Source organism: Scyliorhinus torazame, chromosome 10 (assembly GCF_047496885.1).
Source record: "Scyliorhinus torazame isolate Kashiwa2021f chromosome 10, sScyTor2.1, whole genome shotgun sequence".
NCBI lineage: Eukaryota > Metazoa > Chordata > Chondrichthyes > Carcharhiniformes > Scyliorhinidae > Scyliorhinus > Scyliorhinus torazame.
This window is the reverse complement of record NC_092716.1, coordinates 185,371,137-185,396,540: the sequence shown is the minus strand read 5'-3', so window position 1 is coordinate 185,396,540 and position 25,404 is coordinate 185,371,137. Positions and strand designations below refer to the sequence as shown.

General features: G+C 48.4%; 1 protein-coding gene across 2 annotated transcripts in view; it reads right to left on the bottom strand.

The window, feature by feature from the left end:
• Positions 1–25,404, bottom strand: part of LOC140384428 (deformed epidermal autoregulatory factor 1 homolog) — a 201,151-nt gene that overhangs the window by 103,472 nt on the left and 72,275 nt on the right. For both annotated transcript variants that reach the window (XM_072466115.1, XM_072466116.1), the window contains exons 5-6: positions 11,276–11,415; positions 2,193–2,258 (exon numbers count right to left, since the gene is read on the bottom strand). In XM_072466115.1, coding sequence (XP_072322216.1) covers positions 2,193–2,258; positions 11,276–11,415 — 206 coding nt within the window. The remainder of the gene's footprint in view (positions 1–2,192; positions 2,259–11,275; positions 11,416–25,404) is intronic.

Below are 25,404 nucleotides of genomic sequence, written 5' to 3'. Positions count from 1 at the left end.
CGGAGTCTTCAACGACATGCCTGGTCCAGTAGTCCTCGAATGACGGGCGTTGCCGGTACACACGAGGTCTCACGTGGCACCACCTTGGCACCTCCTCCTCCTCGGCATCTTGGGCGACTGGCTCTCAATCCTGGGCGGTTGTCACCTGTCATTCTGCGGCATGCTCCGCAGCTGCATCTTCCTCCTCCTCAAACTGCGCCAGCTCGTACAGCCGCAGGGCGTCCACAGGGCTGCAGCGACTAGGAGGAAGGCCACCATTGCTGGTTGAATTCTAATATCCATTGTCTGCAGGTGGTGAAAGGCTGACATGTTAGCATGGTGCATACCCCCCGTGCCCAACCAGGTCCACCGGGCTATATGGTTGGCACTGCGTGGTCCGCCCCCGCTTGTGCCCCCCACAATCTGAATAATGAAAATTGCTTATTGTCATAAGTAAGCTTCAAATGAAGTTACTGTGAAAAGCCCCTAGTCGCCACATTCCGGCGCCTGTTCAGGGAGACTGGTACGGGAATTGAACCGTGCTGCTGGCCTGCCTTGGTCTGCTTTCAAAGCCAGCGATTTAGCCCTGTGCAAACCAGCCCCTGCATCTCCGCATCCCTGGCCCTTTCGGTGGCCGGCACCGTGGGCGCCTCCGGCCCTGGCGCCCGTCCCTTTTGTCAGGGGTACAGTCAACTGGCAGTGCCCTTGCCAGAGGTATGCTCCACTGCCCACGCCCGTCACCCCCGTAGGGGCTACGGTCGGCACTGCCGTTTTTCTACAAATGGAGGATTACCGTATGCACACTTCACAAACACATTTTCAGCAGCTCCCTTGACTCCCGCACATACAAGGTAACAACCCAAGCTTCAGCCTCTTATTTATGACAGACAGCTGTACAATCTGTTCTGCAGGCAGATTATCATTATTCATGTACACCTAGCCCTGTAGTTCTACATAGCTTTTCCTTTAGTGACATGGCCCTCTGGTGGACAGAATAATCCTAAAACTGAACCAGGCTGTTCAGGGGCGGGATTAGGAAGCAGTTCTTCACACAAAGGCTAGTGGAACCTGGAACTATCTCCTCCAAAAAGCTGACGCAGGAGGATCAATTGAAAATTACAACCTTGTGGCGATGAATAGTCTCTTCCTGATCCCAATCCACTCTCCCTGGAGACAGCCTTATTTGCAGGGAGTATGGGTTGGACGAATCATGTTACAATCTTGCTACTCTTGCCGGAATCTTCTTAAGTTGTAAAAGTCACAGGTATTGTGACGATTTCCTCACTCCCCTGATGTCCGAGTTCTGTCCCAGGCATTTTTAACAAAGACAGCCAGTTAACAAGCTCCAAATCCTTGTCCAATTGAGGGTGATGGTAGATTTCAATGAAGAGTGGTGCATTCAGTGCAGCCTGTGGCTATGACTACCTTTACATTGTGGGTGCTGCTGAGAGGCAAGCACGAGTGGTTGTGTCACAATGGAGGCACCTTCAGTAAATAAACAGCTGTCACTGCAAAAAGTACTGCATTAGTGGAGACATCTCCAATCGCCATGAACTGACTGCAACCTTTTGCATTGTGAACCTGGCCAATTGTGAAACATAAGCATTGCGAATTACTGCCAGAAAATGATTGAAAGACCTCAACTGAGGGTGGCATGTGACGCAGTGGTTAGCACTGGGATTGCAGCGCTGAGGGCCCGGCTCCGAATTCTGGCCCTGGGTCACTCTCCGTGTGGAGTTTACACATTCTCCCCATGTCCCGCGTGGGTTTCACCCCCACAACCCAAAGATGTGCAAGTTAGGTGGATTGGCCACGCTAAATTGCCCCTTAATTGGGAAAAAAATAATAATTGGGTACTCTAAATTTATATTTTAAAAAAAGACCTCAACTGTTTCGTAGCTTGGAACTCCTGCTGTAAAGCCACCTCCAATTCGCCAGCGACGCCGGGAAATTAATCTCCATCTCTGAAAATGCCCATTAATTGAGGCCGTTACCTGTCTTAATTGCATGCAGAAGAATCTATCTCTGACTTGCATCGTGTTGTGGCTTCACAGATGAGAGCTCATAATTAGCATGTACATGTCTCTCTCTCAGCAACTCTCAGAGATATTATACCATGGAAACCTGTATTCATACAATACATGTGCGAAATTGGATAGTCAGTAATTCTAAACATTATCATTATAACCACTAATTCCTAACTAGTAACTTACCAAAGACATGTCATCACAGCAAGCAGCACAGGTGCACGAGGCTGCATGGGGATTTAGGATGCCATCCTGAAAAATAGAACCACAGAAATATGAATACAGATAGTCACAGAATTGATCCTGGCCTGGGGAGAGATTAGAGGCTATCTATCACTGCATACATGCTAAATGTTGCACTGAACCAAACTTCTCATCTTCTTCATAAAATGAGATTATGCTCATAACAATTTCAGGCACTATTCAGTGAATTATCTTCCTCAATCTCTCTGTCCCATACCCTCCTTCCTCTTTTATGCCACTCCTTAAAATCTTGCCCTTTGATCATAATTTTATTCTCACCTGTCCGAATACCTCACATGACTCGGTGTCAAATGTCATTTGATAACTCTCCTGTAAAGTACATTAAAGGCACCACAGAAATGCAAGTTGTTTTTAGTGTTATTGCATCCAAACTCACAGGAGCTGCTCAAAGGGATTTAATTCATATCCACTAGTCTCCGAATGCCTGACGAGTAGGTGAATCCAATGTTTCCACATATCTCACGAAGAGTAAACAATGTAGATTCACGTGGATGATGCCACGGATGAAACTAGAACTATGAGCAGATACTGGGGATACTGGGACTGTTTCCACTGGAGCAGAGAAGATTTACTAGAAGTTTCTAAAATTAGGAAGGGTTTTGATAAGAGTGAAGAGTGAAAGATGAACAAGGTCATGCCGGTACAGTCGTCCATGAGCACAGTGTTTGTGAGAACTGGACAGTGGGAGGAGCAGTCACCTCTATGATGCAAACATGCATTCTGAATCATGTGTTGCCTCTCACACACCAGGGCAAAGAAAATATTGGAGCAGCTGCCAGAGTTCTTACAGAGGTAGTGGGAACAGATAGAAGTGGTAGATCATATTGGAAGCAATAACATGGAGAACAGGATTCAGGCCATCAGGAGTCAGATTGAACAATTGGGCTTCATAAAATGGTAAATTTAGTATCATAACTGGTACTATACGAGAGCCCAATCAGGGCTCAGGGTTGGGACTAAGGCACAGAGTTCCAAGTCAAAAGCAGCTAGTGGGATATTGTAGCCATTTAAAATGGCCACTTGCAAAGGACTATCGGAATTATGGTCAATTTGGGACACAGACAGGTACACAGCCTCTGTGTATTGTGCAAAGAAACCAGACCTGGTAAGAAATCCCAGTACATTAAAGATCGATCACCATTTTCCCCAAGACAATAGCATTTGCATTAAGGGCCATCAACAATAGCAGACTAACCCCCCCCCCCCCCACTTATTTGGAAAGGCCTACGAGCCTGGGACAATGATAGCTAGGACCTGCTCAGCCATCGAGGCATCTGCCCCCTAAACGGCTAAGATCGATGAAGGGGATCGAAACCCTATCGATGCATTGGACCTGGAGTGAGGACCGCCCAAAAGGGAACGAGAGAGACGAAGGATAAAAAACCCTGCGCACAAGAGATCGGCCTCTTTTGGGACTGGTCTGTGCGTGACCAACTGTAGCAGAACAACCAAGTTCAAGGACCGCGACCATTCCTGAACGACGAGCCCAGCTGAGACGAACCCAACAACTTCCAACCGACCACGTGGACCCAGATAAAGGCCTTATCTCGCACAGTGCCGGTCACTCGAAATTAAGTAAGTCATCTCAGTTGTTAGGTGTCGTTTAGTATGGAGCCGCGTGTATTATTGCATCGAGATACAAGTCCTGTGTTATTAATAAACTGTGTTTTGAGCTAACATACTGGTTGTGTGGTCATTTGGTCAATGTAAGAAACAGCTTGTGATTCACCTAAAGGGTAAAGACAAAGGCAACAATATTAAAGGGTATGGGGAGTGAGCAGGAGAGCAAAGTTAGACTAGATGGAAATATTATAGGTACAGGGAGTGAGCAAGAGAATGGTAAGGGCAGCACAGTGGTTTGCACTGTTGCTTCACAGTGCCAGGGACTCGGGTTCGATTCCCAGCTTGAGTCACTGTCTGTGTGGAGTCTGCATGCTGTCCCCGTGTCTGTGGGGATTTCCTCCTGATGCTCCGGTTTCCTCTCACAAGTCCAGAATAGGTGAATTGGACATTCTGAATTATCTCTCAGTGTCCTGTACGGGTGCCATAGTATGGTGACTGTTGGATTTTCACAGTAACCTCATTACAGTGTTAATGTAACACTAAAAAAGATTATTATTATAGGATTAGACTGGGTGGGATGTGAAAGAGTACGGGGAGCATGCAGGAGAGGTGGGATATGAACAGGTTAGTGAGTTGGATGATCACATGATCATAATTAATGGTGGAGCAGGCCCAAAAGAGCCGAATGGGCTACTCCTGCTCCTATTTTCTATGTTTCTATTAAAGAACATCACTCTAGCATCTGCTCGGTCCAAGATCACAAGAAACTGCAGAGTGTGGTGAACTGAGCCCAATGCATCACACAAGCTTGCCACCCTCACATTGATTCTGTATACAGCTTCCGTGGACTCAGGAAGGCAGACAGCATTATCAGAGGCCCCTCCCACCCAGATATTGCCTCCTTTTAGACCCTTCCATCAGGCAGAAGGTACAGAAGTCTGAAGACCTGCACATCCAGACATAGGAACAGCTTCTTGTCCACAGCTACAAGACTCCTCAACGACTCCCCGTTGGACTGATCTGTTTCCTGTAAGAACACTGTTCACGACACCCTATGCTGCTCTTGCTCATGTATTTGCTTTGATTGACCTCTTGTTCTGCACTGTAACCAATCACTGTTTGTCGATGTTCCATTTGTCAATGTACTCTGTTGATTATTCTTCTTGTCTTCTATGTACGTACTGTGTACGTTCCCTCGGCCACAGAAAAATACTTTTCACTGTACTTCGGTACATGTGGCAATAAATCAAATCAAATCAAATCAAATCAATCTATGGGGCCAATTTCCCATTGTTAGAGGGGAGAATTATTCATATTAAATCACTGCATTCTTTGATATTCAGCTATAGTTGAGATAATTTGTTTGAAATGCAAGATAAACAGAAGTAAACAAAAAGCTTATGGTTATGTGCAAGGTGTGAAGTGGCCACTGTGTCAATCTGCTGCAATGGAAAGTAGTGCAACAGCATCCAGACATCCCAGGAATAACAGCAGCTCAGAGATTGTTCAGCCTAAATGATGATTTCGAACATATTCCAAGATTGAAATGAATATTTAGAGTGATGCGATTTAGCTCCCAGAACAATTTGTCCTGTACTTATTCTGAGTCAATGCTGTGTGCCTAACGGTGCATTTAATATTTTCCCTGTGGTATGTTACAAGGGTAATTGTCAGAGGTCAAAACACTGTAGATGATTCAAAAGTGCGGACAAATATGTTGCACCTAATGTGGATGGTCTTCAATTACCGTTGCATCATAGTCAAGAGCAGCAGAAGTGTTAAACAATTCCCACATTGTGATAAGGTACCTACACAGTTTAATAAATGCAAAACTGTAAGTTTGTAGATTGTAAACAATTACTGACTAATGGATATAACAGTTTGCAATAATTAGCTCATAGAAAAGTCAGCTCAGAAAACAGATCGCAATTTGATACAAATTGGCTGCTGCGTTTCCTACATTATAACAGCGACTATACTTCAAAAGTACTTATTTGGTTGTAAAGTGCTTTGGGATCCCTGAGAAGTCACTATATGAACACATTTTTTTCTTTCATCCTTTTTATAAAAGCCAGCACAACTCATACATTTGCTTCTTCACGTTATTCTCCACACTGACTGGTGTTTACTCAATTCTCTGTAGCATGGTTAGGCGAAAGTTCACAGTACTACTTGGTCTCCCTCCTGCTATTCTTCTATTCCTGTACCCATTTCTCTACTCTTCAACTAGAGTACTCTCTTAATTCTCTTATGTCTCAATCTTGTCTGCCTGTTTGTCCTTCTAACCAGCTGTGGCTGTGTGCAGCACTCTGGTCTCTGAGTCACATATTTCTGTGTTGAAATCCCATTCTAGAGACTTGAGTGCATTATTTGAGCTGCACGGTCAGAGATGCTATCCTTCAGATGAGTCATTAAGGCGAAGATCCATCTGCCCTCTCTGAAGGAAGTAAAATACCCTGTGTAATTATGCAGGAGAGACATCCTGGTCATTAGTTATCCCTCAACCAATATCACTAAAATGGATTATCAGATCATACAACACAATGTTGTTTATGAGATCTTGTTGTATGCAAATTTCTCTAAATGAATAGGGAACTCTAGGCCGCTGAGCCTTACATCAGTGGTAGGGAAATTACTGGAGAGAATTCTTCGAGACAGGATCTACTCCCATTTGGAAGCAAGTGGACGTATTAACGAGAGGCAGCACGGTTTTGTGAAGGGGAGGTCGTGTCTCATTAACTTGATAGAGTTTTTTGAGGAGGTCACAAAGAGGATTGATGCAGGTAGGGCAGTGGATGTTGTTTGTATGGACTTCAGTAAGGCCTTTGACAAGGTCCCTAATGGCAAACTGGTACAAAAGGTGAAGTCACACGGGATCAGAGGTGAGCTGGCAAGATAGATACAGAACTGGCTAGGTCATAGAAGGCAGAGATAGAAGGCAGAGAGTAGCAATGGAAGGGTGCTTTTCTGATTGGAGGGCTGTGACTAGTGGTGTTCCGCAGGGTTCAGTGCTAGGACCTTTGCTATTCGTGGTATATATAAATGATTTGGAGGAAAATGTAACTGGTCTGATTAGTAAGTTTGCGGACGACACAAATGTTGGTGGAATTGCGGATAGCGATGAGGACTGTCAGAGGATAAAGCAGGATTTAGATCGTTTGGAGACTTGGGCGGAGAGATGGCAGATGGAGCTTAATCCAGACAAGTGTGAGGTAATGCATTTTGGAAGGTCTAATACAGGTAGGGAATATACAGTGAATGGTAGAACCCTCAAGAGTATTGATAGTCAGAGAGATCTAGGTGTACAGGTCCACAGGTCAATGAAAGAGGCAACACAGGTGGAGAAGGTAGTTAACAAGGCATACGGCATGCTTGCCTGCATTGGCCGAGGCACTGAGTATAAAAATTGGCAAGTCATGTTGCAGCTGTATAGAACCTTAGTTAGGGCACACTTGGAGTATAGTGTTCAATTCTGGTTGCCACACTACCAGGAGGATGTGGAGGCTTTAGAGAGGGTGCAGAAGAGATTTACCACGATGTTGCCTGTATGGAGGGCATTAGCTATGAGGAGAGGTTGAATAAACTTGGTTTGTTCTCACTGGAACAAAGGAGGTTGAGGGCTGACCCGATAGAGGTCTACAAAATTATGAGGGATATAGACAGAGTGAATAGTCAGAGACTTTTTCCCTTGGTAGATGGGTCAATTACTAGGGGGCATAGGTTTAAGGTGCGAGGGGCAAGGTTTAGAGGAGAAGTACGAGGCAAGTATTTTACACAGAGGGTAGTGGGTGCCTGGAACTCACTGCTGGAGGAGGTGGTGGAAGCAGGGGCGATAGTGATGTTTAAGGGGCATCTTGACAAATACATGAATAGGATGAGTACAGTAAGGAGTCTTACAACACCAGGTTAAAGTCCAACAGGTTTGTTTCAAACACTAGCTTTCAGAGCACTGCTCCTTCCTCAGGTGAATGAAGAGGTATGTTCCAGAAACATATATACAGTCAAATTCAAAGATGCAAGACAATGCTTAGAATGCGAGCATTTGCAGTTAATTAAGCGTTTACAGATCCAGAGACTGGGGTAACCCCAGGTTAAAGAGGTGTGAATTGTCTCAAGCCAGGACAGTTGGTAGGATGTTGCAAGCCCAGGCCAGATGATGGGGGGTGAATGTAATGCGACATTATTCCCAGGTCCCGGTTGAGGCCGCCCTCATGTGTGCGGAACTTCACCTTCGACAACAAGTTCTTCATCCAGACGCACGGAACAGCCATGGGGACTAAATTCGCACCTCAATATGCCAACATCTTCATGCACAAGTTTGAACAAAACCTCCTCACCTCACAGGACCTTCAACCGACATTATACACCAGATACATCGATGACATTTTTTTCCTTTGGACCCACGGCGAAGAATCACTGAAACAACTACACGATGACATCAATAAGTTCCATCCCACTATCAGACTCACCATGGACTACTCTCCAAAATCAGTTGCACTCTTGGACACACTCATCTCCATCAAGGACGGTCACCTCAGCACTTCACTTTACCGCAAGCCCACGGATAACCTTCCGATGCTCCACTTCTGCAGCTTCCACCCTAAACACATTAAAGAAGCCATCCCCTATGGACAAGCCCTCCGTATACACAGGATCTGCTCAGACGAGGAGGAGCGTAACAGACATCTACAGACACTGAAAGATGCCCTCGTATGAATGGGATATGGCGCTCGACTCATCGATCGACAGTTCCAACGCGTCACAGCAAAAAACCACACTGACCTCCTCAGAAGACAAACACGGGACACAACCGACAGAGTACCCTTCATCATCCAGTACTTTCCCACAGCGGAGAAACTACGACATCCTCTTCGCAGCCTTCAACACGTCATCAATGAAGATGAACGTCTTGCCAAGGTCATCCCCACACCCCCACTACTCGCCTTCAAACAACCGCGCAACCTAAAACAAACCATTGTTTGCAGCAAACTACCCAGCCTTCAGAACAGCGACCACGACACCACATAACCCTGCCATGGCATTCTCTGCAAGACGTGCCAGATCATCGACATGGATACCAGCATTACACATGAGAACACCACCCACCAGGTACGCGGTACATACTCGTGCGACTCGGCCAACGTTGTCTACCTCATATGCTGCAGGAAAGGATGTCGCAAAGCGTGGTACATTGGCGAGACCATGCAGACGCTGCGACAACGAATGAACGGACATCGCGCGACAATCACCAGGCAGGAATGTTCCCTTCCAGTCCGTGAACACTTCAGCAGTCAAGGGAATTCAGCCTCTGATCTCCGGGTAAGCGTTCTCCAAGGCGGCCTTCAGCACACGCGATAACGCAGAATCGCCGAGCAGAAACTTATAGCCAAGTTCCGCACACATGAGTGCGGCCTCAACCGGGACCTGGGATTCATATTGCATTACATTCACCCCCCACCATCTGGCCTGGGCTTGCAACATCCTACCAACTGTCCTGGCTTGAGACAATTCACACCTCGTTAACCTGGGGTTACCCCCATCTCTGGATCTGTAGACACTTAATTAACTGCAAATGCTCGCATTCTAAGCATTGTCTTGCATCTTTGAATTTGTCTATATATATGTTTCTGGAACATACCTCTTCATTCACCTGAGGAAGGAGCAGTGCTCCGAAAGCTAGTGTTTGAAACAAACCTGTTGGACTTTAACCTGGTGTTGTAAGACTTCTTACTGTGCTCACCCCAGTCCAACGACGGCATCTCCACATCATGAATAGGATGGAAATAGAGGGTATCACTCCCTCAGTACTAATCTTCTGATCGTGCAGTACTCTTAGTACTGCCTTTATGCTCCCTCAATACTGCCACTCTGACAAAACAGTGCTCTCAGTACTGCCCCCCACCAACAGTGCAGCACTCATGCAGTACTGTCCCTCCATCAACGCAGCCCTTCTTCAGTATCACCTCTTTGAGAGTGCTACTCTCCACCAATACAATCTTTTAATCCTCATTTCATACAGGAGTATTATCAAAGAGGTTTGCTAATGATTTATAACTATTCAACAAAGGGAAGAAGGATAAACCAGGAAGCTGCAGGCCAACCAGCCAAACATGATTGATGGGAAAGTTACTGGAAACCATTATCAGGGACAAAAAGAAAATTTCCAAATGCCTTTCATTTGGAAAGGCAAAATTATTTACGGAATCAGCTTCCATCAGCTTTTCAGATAGAATTTCCAGAACCTGATTCTGAGTGAAAACATCTCTACTTATCACCACTCTAATTCTGTTTTTAATTATTTAAAATCTATGAACTCTGGTTCAAACCACCTCCTAGTCTGAAAAACATCCATTCATCACAATTATTCTTTGCTTCCTGTAACTGAGCCATTTCTCTCAATCCCATTGACTTCCATTTTTCTTACAAGTTTCCCTTATGGCACTTTGTTGAATGCCTTCTGAAATCCATATATACAGCATCTACTACATTACCTTGATCAACCTTCTCAGTCATCACTCAGATTAGTCAGACACGATTTATCTTCAACAAATCCAGGTGGGATCTCCATGAATAGCCATGCCTTTCCAAATGTAAGGTTTGTTTTGTCCCTGATAATGGTTTCCAGTAACTTTCCCATCAATCACTGTTTAATAATAATAATAATAATAATAATAATAATAATCGCTTATTGTCACAAGTAGGCTTCAATGAAGTTACTGTGAAAAGCCCCTAGTCGCCACATTCCGGCACCTGTTCGGGGAGGCCGGTACGGGAATTGAACCCGCGCTGCTGGCATTGTTCTGCATTATAAGTCAGCTGTTTAGCCCACTGTGCTATACCAGCCCCTTTTTCAGATTGGCAGTATTGAGGGAGCATAATGGCAGTACTAAGAAGATTAGTACTGAGGGAGTGTTACCCTGTAGGAATGGCAGTACCAAGGGAACGCTGCACTGTTGGAGAGTCATTACTAAGGGAGCACTGCACTGTTGGAGAGGCAATACTGAGGGAGTGCTGATTTGTTGGTAGTTGGACCATTGATATACTTGAAGATCAAGATCTTGCAGGGCTACCGACAAAAATGTTATGCACTATGTCGCTTTTAACCAGCTGGCTTGACATGATGGACCAAATGATTTCCTTTCATGCTGTAAGTTTCTATAATTCTACAAAAGCATGTGCATTGTAAAATGTTTGTAAGTTTCAAGCTGCATATGACAAGCAGCTAGCATTTTATCTCTCATCTTCTGTGTTGCTTATCAGTTGTGTATTCCCTTGCTTTTGAACAATATCTAAACTGAGCTTTACAAGAATAATACTGAACTCTATCCTCTCAACTGCTCATGATGCAGATTCACACAACAGTAAAATATACAGAATATTCTAAAGTGGCAATGATTAGAAAACTATTATCACTGACATTTACAATGATTATATCACCTTACTTGTATCAGGCACTGGAGGGGGCGCCCAGCATATCGAATGCTCCTTTTCCAGTCTTTGCTACTAGCTCGTCCTGCCATGCCTTCAAACTCTGTGGGAGTGAACCAGTTGTCTCCGTGTTTAATGCAACGCCCCCGTCCTCCTGGAAATAAGACCACAGGTCATTTGCCCTTCCTTGTAAGCCTACATGTCTGGCCCAGTTATGAAAGATAAAGGTTGAAAGGAAATAAACTCAATATGAACACTAATTTCATTTGGAAGAGCCAATTAAAGATCTCCAACCTTATTGTAGCCATCTGAGATGGCCACCTGCAAAGGATCATGGGAATTATGGCCAACCCAGGACTCAGACAGATACAGAGCTTCTGTGTATCTGATACGCAGGTAGCTAGACCTGATCGAAATCCCCGCTCGTTTGCATTTTAATGGCCCGTTCCCCAGAACAATAGGACTCCAATCAAGAAATCAGTACAGCCACAGACTGATCAGCACCACTCCCTTTTTTCAGAGAACCCAATTGCCAAGGTCAATGACCGCTAAGGACCCGCCCAGCTACCAAGGCGCCTGCCCCTTTATTGGGCCGAAATTGAAGGTAGTGATCAGAGCCCTGTCGAACTATTGGGTCCAAGATCAAGGACCGCCCCAAAGAGCACAAAATCCCAGAGGGATAAAAGGGGACACAGCCATGTGTTCTGTCTCTTTTGGACCCAGACTGAGTCAGCCTCTTTTGGGATCGTCCTGTGCCTACACCAACTGCAGCATAACCACCAGATAGCCAAGTTCAAGACCAACGATCGCTATCTGACGTTATGAGCCTAGCAGAGACAGAGCCACTTCTTCACCCAGCCACGTGAGATCAAGATAAAGGCCATATCCATCTGCACAGTGCCGATCGCCCTGAAGTTAAGTATAGGTTATTGTAGCTGATAGGTGTAGTTTAACTCGTTGTAGATATTGTGTTTGCATGACAAAGTAATCCTTGTGTGTGTAAATAAACCATCTTTTGAACTGACTAACTGATTGTGTGGTCATTTGACCAATATAAGGGAAAGACTTGTGGTTCACCGAGATAAATAGAAATACCCACAGTATTGGCGACGCTGTTGGAACATAACATCATATTATAAATAGAGCCTCATTATTAAAAAGGGCAACATTATTGGCGAACTCTGACGGGATTCGATTAGAAGTGACTTTGTCACTCCGAGAGAACCCACAAACTTTAAATCCAATTGCGTGAAAGAGAAAGAACCACAAGTGCAAGCACCATATCGACCAAATAACCAAATTTCAAAATTGTGTACTAACCTGCATGCGTACCTAACAGGGAAAGTAAGGAATACTCGCTAGCATTGTGTAAAACTGTCGCGAGAATTGTGAACCGGAAAATAGCTTAGGCCATACCCGCTGTTCGAATCGCCGCCTTATTCCCCTGTCCCAAATTAAAGGTAGGGAAAGAGAAGTTAAAAGTAGAGCAAGAGATATTAGAGGTAGAGCAAAAGAGATATTAGAAGCAATGCCACTAACGCAATGGAACGTTTAATGAACCCACAGGAACCCGAGGTCGCAGCGACCAACAGAGCAGAGCAATGCCCCATATGGGAGGAAGAGTTGAGGAAGTATTTAAAGGGGAAAGGATGGCCCCTTTGGTCCAATTTTTGTGCAAATGATGAGTCAGGTCCAGGACGCATAGGACAAACTTGGTGGGACAATCTAAGTGAGGTTTATAAGAAAAATGTAGCAAAGGTCCGAAAGCTGATGGCAATAGTGTCCTGTTCGGCACAGTTGCGAGGCACAGAGGAGGTCGTGAAGACGCTCCGTAGGCAGTTAGTTGAGAAGGAAGAAAAGAACGAGGGAAACAGTAGTGAAAGCGAAAAGATAATCGAGCAACTCCGGGAACAGTTAGCAGCTAAAGATAAGGAGATGGCTGATGTGAAAGTAGCACACCAATCTTGTTTAGTTCACCTTAGAAGCTTTCAGACCCAGTACGATAAAGCCTACCAAGATACACAGCGCGCAGTCCTGGTAAGAGAAGAGACAGAACAGCAGGTAGCACAGTTAGTGAGTCAATGCACGGATTTAAAAGCAGCTTTGCGAGCGCTCCACAGCGCCACAAAAGAACAGAGACAGAGTACAGTAGACCACGCGAAATGGCGACAACAGATAGAGAAGTTACAGTCACTGCTCTCAGTGCAGAATGGATTTAGGTATACTTCTGGCCAGAATTTAGATGAGGAAGATGCTCCCGATTGGCAAGAATTAAACGAAAGCGCCCAAAGATATGTAGAGGACACGGGAAATCAGAAATGAGTTCCACATGCCCCGAAAAGAAAAGCACCCGCACCACCGACTGCACAGGCAGCACTCACCCCCACTCACAATTCGACCCCCATGAATCCGGTTACCACGCAGCGCAAGTCATCGGATCAGGATGAGCCTGATATCGTTTACACCACCCCACTATCCATAACCCAGTTGAGAGAGGCTTGCACGAAAATTAGTCCATTCCAGCCCACTGCAGACCTGCACAGTTTCTTTGAGGAAGTGCGCCAACAAAAAGTTATGTACGGCCTAGACGAGAGCGAGGAAGTCAAACTCATAGTTATGAACCTTAGCCAGTCCGTAAGATGTGCTTTGCCTGAACCTCAAAATGTAGCAGGAGGAACCCTACAGGAAATGAAAACGGCCATTTTAGGCGCAATCGGGTATAACAAAGGAGATCCAGTCGAGGGTTTAAATCACTGCAGGCAAAAGAAGGGAGAGCATCCGACCGCATTTGCTGGTCGCCTTTGGATTCATTTTATGGCAGTTTACGGACAATTGAACCGCGCACACCTAAGTGAGAACGACACCACTAAATGGTCCCGCACCTTAGTCTCGCATGCCACAGAAGCAGGTCAAAAGGCTTGTGTGAATTACGACCCCGCAGACCACACACATAATGAAGTGTGGGTATTAAAACGACTTTCCAGAGCATGGGAACAATCCCTACACCAACAGACAGGTCCGGAAGAGATAGAAGAAAATATGCACCCAGTTAGAACTAACCAGGACCCAGCATGGATAAGTGAGGGTAGACATGAGGGACAGCACCCCAGAGCACAGGCACCACAAGGTTGTTACAATTGTGGACACATGGGACATTACGCCTGCGAATGCCGACAGAACCCCCCCGGACCAGCACCGACACCAACAACCAAACCCCCCACCTAGGAACAATGTTAGGCCCATGCATAGTGTTAGCGCCCGTTCAGAGGATTTAGCGATCAGTTCCACAGATTGATGGTGTTCGGACTCCCCAACTTGGGTCTGCAACACACTCTGGGACAAATCAGGCAGGCACAGGCACAGTCCGGGGACAACCAGTCGAATTTCTATGGGACACAGGAGGATCCCGCACCACTTTAAACTCCTCCAACATGTTTCAACGTGACAAATGGCCCACGCCAACGGACTTTCTAAATTTTCCCGACCCGAATGCTTTATACAATATGTGGACGATTTGCTCCTGCAAACAGACACAAAAGAGGAGCATGTACAGCTCCTATCAGATGCAAAGTCAACCCCAAAAAGGCCCAGATTTTAAAAGAAAAGGTTCTTTATTTAGGCACCATCATCACCCACGGGAAGAGAGAAATTGAACAGAAACGAATCGAATCGATAGTTAAATTGCCTCTGCCCCAAAACGTCACCACACTCCGGTCATTCCTAGGTTTAGTACGATATTGCCGCAGTCATATAGATGGTTTTGCCCCAAAAGCAGCCCCACTCTCAGAACTCCTTAAAAAGAACGCCCCATGGGAATGGCTTCCGCAGCACACAGATGCAGTGAAGATTTAAAACGCGCCCTAGGAACAGCCCCCGCTTTACAAGTTCCAGACCCAGGCTTGCCCTATGCCATCGAAGTGGCAACCACCAACCGAACCCTATCAGCAGTACTCCTGCATGAACGACATCATCGCTTAGGACCCGTAGCCTATGCCTCAAGGGTTTTGGACCCATTAGAGCAAGGATTCTCAGCCTACAAACGGCACTTGCTTGCAGTCTTTTGGGCAGTACAGTATTTTGCCTATATCACAGGCCTTAACCTAGTCATGATCTTGACCGAGCACACCCCCACACAACTATTACTAGACGGTAGATTAAAGGACGGTTCAGTCAGCCAAATCAGAGCAGCTCGCTGGACACTACTGTTACAAGGCAGGGACATTACAGTGAAACGCACCAAGACCCACACATTTCTAGCCGATAATCTCCAATATGCAGGGACCCCACACGAGTGCCAGATCATAGCAGCCCAACACCACACAGGACCCTTTATCCCAAAGTCACTACTCCCACGAGCAGGCAGTAAAGCACAGCATTCCCAAGCCACAGGGAATGCTTTAAAAATGTATGTAGACGGTTCCTCCACGATTGGCAATGGAAAGAGAATAACTGGTTGTGGAATTTATGTGGAAGACACGCAGGGATGCCAACTGGAAAGAGATCTCTTTTAAATTGCCCAGCCACCTAGGTTCACAAGCAGCAGAACTCGCAGCCATAGCATATGTAGCTCAACACCCGGATTCTTTCCCAACCCCCACAGACATACACTCGGACAGCCTGTATGTGTGCAACAGCTTAACAGAATTCCTACCCCTGTGGGAATCTCAAGTTTTCGTATCAGCCGATGGAAAACTCCTACCCTCTGCTCCGTTGTTAAAGCATATTCTCAGGACAGCCTCAGACCGCAGATATGGTATTATTAAAGTAAGGAGCCATCATCACTTGTCCCCACCCGGTAATGTAAAGGCAGACGCCCTAGCCAAGGCAGGATCACGCCATGGTCACTTTTGGCAGCCCCCAGCAAGCGAACCGATATGCTCAGTCCAGGTTTCCAAGACCAATATTGAGGATCTATCTCAGGCCCAAAAAGCAGACAACACCCTCAAACAGGTTTTAGATGGCAACTTCCCAGCCCCCTATGATAAATGGAAGGACGCACTGACGGTACAGGACGGCATGGTTTTAAAAGACGGAATTTATGTGGTCCCCACCCAGGACAGATATCAGCTCATTTACCAGTTTCATGATGGACACGGACATCAGGGGATAGACAATACCACTGCCCATTTAAGACCTTTGTGTTGGTGGCCCGATTTAAAAACCGATGTAACACATTATATCGCGAATTGTCTTAACTGTACTCAAAACAATCCCGAACGGTACACAAAGAAAGGACAATTACATGACACCCGACCTGTTAATGGCCCTTGGACAAACTTGCAACTCAACTTCATTGGCCCCCTCCCCCCTTGCAGAAATGGTTTCAAGTACGTGCTAGTTGTAATCGACACCTTTACTAAATGGGTAGAAGCATTTCCCTCACGGACAAACACAACAAAGGCCACCGCTAAGATTTTGTCCCAATAGATATTTACACGCTGGGGTCGCCCCCGCAGCATTGAGTCAGACCAGGGTTCCCATTTCACCGGCAAAGTCATGCAAAATGTTTTAACGATTTTTGGAATCAAGCAAAAATTCCACATAGCATATCACCCCCAATCCAGCGGCATTGTTGAGAGAATGAATCGCACTTTAAAAGCGACCATTAGAAAGATGGTGCAACAGAATAATACCACATGGGACACAGTTCTCCCATTTGCCCTTATGTTTATTCGGAACACCGTTTCCAGTTCCACAGGTTTCACCCCCCACACTCTCATGACCGGACGGCCCATGAAGGGAATTGAATATTTATTAGGTCTCGATTTGGCAAGCCCCATAGTAACCGCCCTCACCCACGAAAAAGCAGTCCAACAGGTCACAGATAATATTAAAGCAGCACAGCTCGCTGCAGCTGTCCGACTAGGCGCTAGAAGGAAGCAGCACGGTAGCATTGTGGATAGCACAATTGCTTCACAGCTCCAGGGTCCCCGGTTCGATTCCGGCTTGGGTCACTGTCTGTGCGGAGTCTGCACATCCTCCCAGTGTGTGCGTGGGTTTCCTCCGGGTGCTCCGGTTTCCTCCCACAGTCCAAAGATGTGCAGGTTAGGTGGATTGGCCATGATAAATTGCCCTTAGTATCCAAAATTGCCCTTAGTGTTGGGTGGGGTTACTGGGTTATGGGGATAGGGTGGAGGTGGTGACCTTGGGTGGGGTGCTCTTTCCAAGAGCCGGTGCAGACTCGATGGGCCGAATGGCCTCCTTCTGCACTGTACATTCTATGACAATTCCAGAGTAAAGCCTGCTTTGACAAAAACGTCCACCCAGTAGAGTACACAGTCGGTCAGCAAGTAATGGTTTCCCTTTACAAGCCCAGTTCTTTCCTCTCCCACAAATTTACAGGACCCTACTCCATTTCGGACAAAGTGAGCCCCTCCGTGTGCAAGATAACGTACCCCAATGGCAAAACTGGTTGCTTCCATGTCAACCAACTCAAAGTCTACGGATTCCAATGTAGCCACTCCCACCACATCTCTCTGGCAATAGGAAACGATTCCGCCCCGACCCCTACGCCGACCCTTCCCCAGACATGCCAGCACGTCCTCGCCCTCAGACCCGAACTTGTCTCTGCCCACAGGTACAGACTTTCACCTTGAACTTGACTCCGACGACAGCTTCCCCGAATTGGTCAGACTCTGCCTGACCACTGGTGCAATCTCTCTGCCCCCAGTCACCCCAGCCCCCGGAACCACGACTTAGATATCTTTGGCCCCCTTTCCCCTCTTTGGCACCACGCCAGCCCCCTCCCTCGACCAGGCGATGAAATTCAGCCCTTTAGGTGGAATTTTACTCTGGTAGGATTTTTCGCTCTCGTCGAAATTCCGCCCAATTGACTTCCGGTTGCTGCTATGCTGAGCTAAGTCGCACGTTTGGCAACTCCCTTCAGAAACGGACTTCTGGGCTCTTTTTAGGGGCCCCAGTGGCATTTGTTTGATGGTTCCCAGTGTGGGAAGGCAACAGTACGATTCCCCCGGCATTGTATGGATTGGACCAGGAATGGAACGGTGAATAAAGTGATTTTGGTGCAGTGAAAAGTGCGAGGGAGGAGAACCAAAATGGCGGCGGGTGGAGACCAGGCAGCGTGGGCGCAATGGTCGCAAGAGCAGCAGGAGTTCCTCAAGCGCAGTTTTGCGGACCTGAAGGCAGAGCTGCTGGAGCCAATGGAGGCATCGATCGATAAGCTGGTCGAGACCCAGAAGGCCCAAGAGGCGGCGATCCGGGAGGTGCGGCAAAAGGCCTCGGAGAACGAGGACAAGATCTTGGGCCTGGCGGTGAAGGTGGAGGCATACGTGGTGCTGCACAAGAAGTGGCAAGAAAAGTTCGAAGACATGGAGAATCGGTCGAGGAAGAACCTTCGGATTCTGGGTCTCCCGGAGGGAGTGGAGGGGTCGGATGCTTGTGCATACGTGGTCACGATGCTGAACACGCTGATGGGCGTGGGAGCTTTTCCGAGGCCCCTGGAGCTGGATGGGGCTTACCGAGTCCTGGCAAGGAGGCCAAAGGCCAACAAGCCGCCGCAAGCGGTAATGGTGCGGTTCCACCGCTTTGTGGACAGGGAGTGTGTCCTGAGGTGGGCTAAAAAGGAGCGGAGCAGCAGGTGGGAGAATGCAGAGGTCCGTATATATCAGGACTGGAGTGCGGAGGCAGCCAAGAAGAGGGCCGGGTACAACCGGGCTAAGGCGGTTCTGCTTCGGAAGGGGGTGAAATTTGGGATGCTGCAGCCGGCGCGATTGTGGGTCACGTTTAAGGACCGACACCATTACTTTGAGACGCCGGAGGAGGTGTGGACCTTTATCCAGGCCGAAAAGTTGGACACGGACTGAGGGTTTGTTGGGAGGGGGTGTCGAGGGGGGGTTATTGTGGTTATTGTGTTTTGGGGGATGTTCTGTTCTGTTTTCTTTGGTGCTGGGTGGGGTTGGGTAAATGGTTTGAAGTGGGGGTTGTATGAGAGTGTGGGCGTCGGTGGTTGGAAGGACGGGGCCCCGCCGAGGGGGAGAGGGAATGGGAGGCCCGAGGTGGGGGAGCTGAGATAAGGCCGCAAAAGGGAGCTGCGCCAGAGAGGGCGGGGCCGGCATGGTGGAAAGCGCGGGTTTTTTCCCGCGCTAGGGAAGGAAGGGGGCGGGGCAGGGGGGAAGGGCGGTGTTGGAGAGGAGCGCACGCTGACTGCCAGGAGGGGGAGGAGAGATTCTAACACTGGGGGGTACATGGTGTGGCGGGAGAGGCCGGGGTCAGCAGCCTTACGGAAGTGCCGTGGGGGGAGCAATATAGCTAGGGAGGGTCCTAGCTGGGGGGGGGGGGGGGGGGGGGTGGGGGGGCACTGGGTTGCTGCTGAATTGGCCAAAGGGGGGTTGGAGTTCGGAGAGGGAGTCGGGGCGGGGATCCGCCGCCTGGGGGAATGGAGGGTGCAGGAGGCGTGGGCATGTGGCTGGCCTAGAAAGGGAGATGGCTAGTCGGCAGTGGGGGAGGGGGCGGGAAGCCCCCTGATCCGGCTGATAACTTGGTATGTGAGAGGCCTGAACGGGCTGGTCAAGAGGGCCCGTGTGTTCGCGCACCTGAAGGGACTGAAGGCAGATGTGGTTATGCTCCAGGAGACGCATTTGAAGGTGGCAGATCAGGTTAGGCTGAGAAAGGGGTGGGTAGGGCAGGAGTTTCCACTCGGGATTGGACGCGAAGAATCGAGGGGTGGCGATCTTGGTGGGGAAGCGGGTGTCGTCTGAGGCGCTGAACATCGTGGCAGATAATGGAGACCGGTACGTGATGGTGAGTGGTAAGCTGCAGGGGGTGCGGGTGGTACTAGCGAATGTATACTCCCCGAATTGGGACGATGCCGGATTCATGAGGCGCATGTTGGGTCGGATTCCAGACCTGGAGACAGGGAGCTTGATAATGGGGGGGGACTTCAACACGGTGTTGGACCCAGCATTGGACCGCTCCAGGTCCAGGACGGGTAAAAGACCGGCGGCGGCCAAGGTGCTTAGGGGGTTTATGGACCAGATGGGGGGAGTGGACCCATGGAGGTTTGCCAGGCCGGGGGCCAGGGAATTTTCCTTTTTTTCCCACGTCCATAAAGCCTACACCCGGATAGATTTCTTCATTATGAGTAGGGCACTAATCCCGAGAATGGAGGGCACGGAATATTCGACCATAGTCATCTCAGATCATGCCCTGCATTGGGTGGAGCTGGAGTTGGGGGAGGAGAGGGACCAGCGCCCACTGTGGTGCCTCGATGTAGGACTGTTGGTGGATGAGGAGGTGAGTGGGCGGATCCGGGGGTGCATTGAAATATATTTAGAGGCTAACGTCAATGGGGAGGTGCAGGTGGGGGTAGTCTGGGAGGCGCTGAAGGCGGTGGTCAGGGGAGAGCTAATCTCCACTACGACCCATAAGGGGAGGAAGGAGAGGAGAGCGAGGGAGAGATTGGTGGGGGAGATATTAAGGGTGCATAGGAGGTATACAGAGGTCCCCGAGGAGGGATTACTCAAGGAGAGACGAAGCCTCCAGGCCGAATTCAACCTGTTGACTACCAGGAAGGCAGAAGTGCAGTGGAGGAAAGCTCAAGGGGCGGTGTACGAATATGGGGAGAAGGCTAGCCAGATGCTGGCACATCAGCTTCGGAAGCGGGAGGCAGCGAGGGAGATTGGTGGAGTTAGGGATAGAGGGGGGAACACAGTGCGGAGTGCGGTGGGAATAAATGGGGTATTCAGGGACTTTTATGAGGAGCTGTATAGGTCTGAGCCCTCGACGGGGAGGGGGGGATGTGCCGATTTTTGGATCGGCTGAGGTTCCCGAGGGTGGAGGAGGAGCAGGTGGTTGGGCTAGGGGCACCGATTGGGCTGGAGGAGCTGGTTAAGGGGTTGGGGAGCATGCAGGCAGGGAAGGCCCCGGGGCCGGATGGGTTTTCGGTGGAATTCTACTGGAAGTACATGGACCTGTTGGGCCCACTACTAGTGAGGACTTTCAATGAAGAGAGGGAGGGGGGAGGCCCTGCCCCCGACAATATCCAGGGCGCTGATCTCGCTGATCCTGAAGCGGGACAAGGACCCATCACAGTGTGGGTCGTACAGGCCGATCTCGTTCCTCAACGTCAACGCAAAGTTGTTGGCGAAGGTGCTGGCTATCAGAATTGAGGACTGTGTCCCGGGGGTGATTCACGAGAACCAAATGGGATTTGTGAAGGGTAGGCAGTTGAACACCAATGTGCGGAGGCTCCTCAATGTAATTATGATACCTGCAGAGGAGGGGGAAGCGGAGGTAGTGGCGGCTAAGGATGCGGAGAAGGCCTTCGATAGGGTGGAGTGGGAGTATCTTTGGGAAGTGCTGAGGAGGTTTGGGTTCGGGGAGGGGTTCATCAGTTGGGTTAGGCTTTTTTATGAAGCCCCGGTGGCGAGTGTGGCCACGAACCGGCGGAGGTCGGAATACTTTTGGCTGTACCGAGGGACAAGGCAGGGGTGTCCCTTATCCCCCTTGTTGTTCGCATTGGCAATTGTGCCTTTGGCCATGGCACTGAGGGGGTCCATTGTCACTGGAGGGGCCTGGTTCGGGGGGGAGAAGAACACTGGGTGTCGCTGTATGCCGATGACCTGTTATTGTATGTGGCGGACCCAGTGGAGGAGATGCCGGAGGTTATGCGGATCCTCAGGGAGTTCGGGGACTTTTCCGGATATAAGCTTAACGTAGGGAAGAGTGAGCTCTTTGCGATACACCCTGGGGACCAGGGAAGGGAGATAGACGAGCTTCCGCTGAAGAGGGCGGAAAGGAGCTTTCGGTACCTGGGGATCCAGGTGGCTAAGAGTTGGGGGCCCTGCACAAGCTCAATTTGACGCGGCTGGTGGAGCAGATGGAGAAGGAGTTTAAAAGGTGGGATATGTTGCCACTGTCATTGGCGGGTAGGGTGCAGTCGGTGAAAATGACGGTCCTTCCGAGGTTCCTCTTTGTGTTCCAGTGCCTTCCCATCCTGATCCCTAAGGCCGTTTTTAAACGGTCAGCAGGAGCATCATGGGATTCGTGTGGGCGAATAAGGCCCCGAGGGTAAAAAGGGTGTTTCTGGAGCATAGCAGGGACTGAGGAGGGCTAGCACTGCCCAATCTATGTGGGTGCTACTGGGCTGCCAATGTGGCGATGATCCGTAAGTGGATAATGGAGGGGGAGGGGGCGGCGTGGAAGAGGCTGGAGATGGCGTCCTGTGTGGGCACGAGTCTGAGAGCGCTGGTGACGTGCCGATCCCGCCGACAAGGTACACCACGAGTCCGGTGGTGGCGGCGACTCTGAAAATTTGGGGACAGTGGAGGTGCCACAGGGGTGAGAGGCCTCGGTTTGGTCCCTGATCTGAGAGAACCATCGGTTCGTCCCGGGGAGAATGGATGGGGGGTTTCTGAGCTGGCATCGGGCAGGAATTAAAAGAATGGGGGACCTGTTTATAGATGGGCGTTTGCGAGTCTTGGGACGCTAGAGGAGAAATTTGGGCTGCCCCCCGGAAACGCCTTCAGGTACATGCAGGTGAGGGCGTTCGTGAGACGGCAGGTGAGGGAATTTCCGCTGCTTCCAGCACGTAAGATTCAAGATAGGGTGCTCTCGGGTGTGTGGGTTGGAGAAGGCAAGGTCTCGGCGGTCTATCAGAAGATGCAGGAAGAGGAGGAGACCTCGATGGAGGAGTTAAAGGGTAAATGGGAGGAGGAGATAGATGAGAGTCTGTGGGCTGAGGCCCAGGGTAGGGTTAATTCTTCCTTCTCTTGCGCCAGGCTTAGCCTGATACAATTTAAGGTTCTTCACAGAGCGCATATGACAGGGGCGAGGTTTTTGGGGTAGAGGACAGGTGTGTGAGGTGCTCGGGGAGCCCAGCAAACCACGCCCATATGTTCTGGGCGTGTCCGGCGCTGGATGGGTTTTGGAGGGGCTTTGCGAGGACTGTGTCTAAGGTGGTGAACACCCGGGTAGATGTTTGTTATTGTTTCATGGGGGGGTTTGTACATTGGGGGAATTCGCGATATAAGTGTACGATGTTGATCTGTGTGTTTTATGTTTTTCTTTTTTCTGTGAGGGGGGCACAGCAGTATCCGAGAGGATTCTTTGGTATGAAGAGGAAAACAATTGGGCGGAATTTCTTTTAAAAAAAAATTTTTAAATTCAATTTTAGCAAATTTTCAACAATCCCCCAGATTGTTGAAAATTTGCTAAAATTGAATTTAAAAAAAAAAAATTTTTAAGAAATTCCGCCCAATTGTTTTCCTCTTCATACCAAAGAATCCTCTTGGGCACTGCTGTGTTTTTAATCTGTGTGTGTGTGTTTCAGACTGAACCACCTTGCAACTTAACAGAGGATGATGCAGCACAGGAGAATACCATTGGGTCTATAGTGCCTGTACTATATCCCCGAGAAAGATGTTTTTTTCGCCCTAAACCTAGGGTTTAAACTCATTAAACAGACTAATCAAGGCTTTAATCGTGCTGGGTGCGGTTCCAAGTCTGTTTGGTACAGAACCCCGAGGTGTCCAGATGATGAGAAAGAGACACCGCCTAAGTATTAAGGTATCCTAATTTCTGATGGAGCCTGCCCGCCTTTTTCCTTCTTCTTTTCTTCCCAATACAAGGTTTTAATTGATGTCGGCCTGACACCCAATTTCTTGATACAATCATAGTTACTCTTCTCACAGAGACACAGACGCAATTTACAGACCAATGGCCATTAAAGGCACAATTGTTGGATCTCACATGACTACAAATTCTTTCCGCTCATTCGGTCACCCAGGTAGGGAGTCACGGCACTAATTCCCGCCCTACCTGAGGACCCCAATGCATCCGGTCAGTTAAGCTCGGGTAGTGGAGCAACGGCACTGATCACCGCCCTACCCGGGGATTCCACCCATTCTTGCCTTGCCGCGGCCCACGCGCACCTCATATTCCCGTCACTTTGAGTACTCTGGAATGGTTCCCTCCACTCTACGCTGTCCTTGGCAGGTCTTAGTTTCCCCTTCTCTGCTCTTTTATTGTGGTTTAAGAATGCCCTTTACCACGCTCTGTACGCTCACCCCCTCTTTCCTTTACCTTCCGCGACCCTCTGGTCGCTCTCCACCTGCTATTTACACGTAGCACACAATTGGTTGCCACATATGCTGCTACACGCGAACTACCTCTGGACCCTGGGACAAAGAAACTTTATAAAGCTGGCCGCCTTAAAATTCGGCTAGTTAAGATGAGCCTCAGCCACCACTGGTTGGAGTAAAGAAAAGACTGGTCGAGGAAATTGTCATACCACTCCCCGCATCGACCACAAGCTGCGAGAGTCTCTGTACTTTAAAATTATGCATTTCTTGTCTCTCAAAATGGTATTTCGAAAAAAAAAGTGAGGGAGTTACACATGGTGACAATCATAATGGGTAATTGGAGTAAGGAGAGAAAGACTAATAAAACGAGATATTAACCGAAGATAATAACAGACACTATGCTTGCACTCCCAGGAATACACGGAAGACAGAAGACAGGATGAAGCAAGGACTGCTGACATGCGTTTTGATCATCGCTGGACTTCTGCAACTGCGCGCGCAATGGACTATTTTAATGTACACCACACCAGGCCCGAACACTACCACACAACATGACACCCCTAGCCCGGACACCACACCACACACAAAGATAGACACCAAAACCCTCACTTGGTGCGAAAACATTGCCAAATGGTACCCCCTTTCATACACTAGAGGCCCTTCGAGGAATTGCAATAATCTGCAGTGTCATTCAGACACTTTGTCTCCATAAATGGCGAGCGAAAGCTGCCTGGTCCCCGATATATACAGTCCGAGTCCCCTTCTTTGGAATTCAACAAAACTGAACAAATGTATTAACTGCTGCTAAGAATTAAAACCATCTACCTCTGTAAACGTTACCAGAATTAAGTAGAAATGCTGCTGTTATAAAATTTTTGTATTGTACATAAGTTCTTTTGATATTTACCAGCAGCATGAGAGTAGCTTAGATAGTATTAGCTAGGGATCAACGGTACGGATAAGTTAAATGTTTAATAGTGAAATGTTTTATAGTGACCCGTTAGAGAGTAATTAATTTATGATGTGTTAATAAATATTAGGTAAATGTCTCAAACCATAGGATAGAGTAGAGTAGAACCTTGCCTTGACCAAGGGTGACCGGT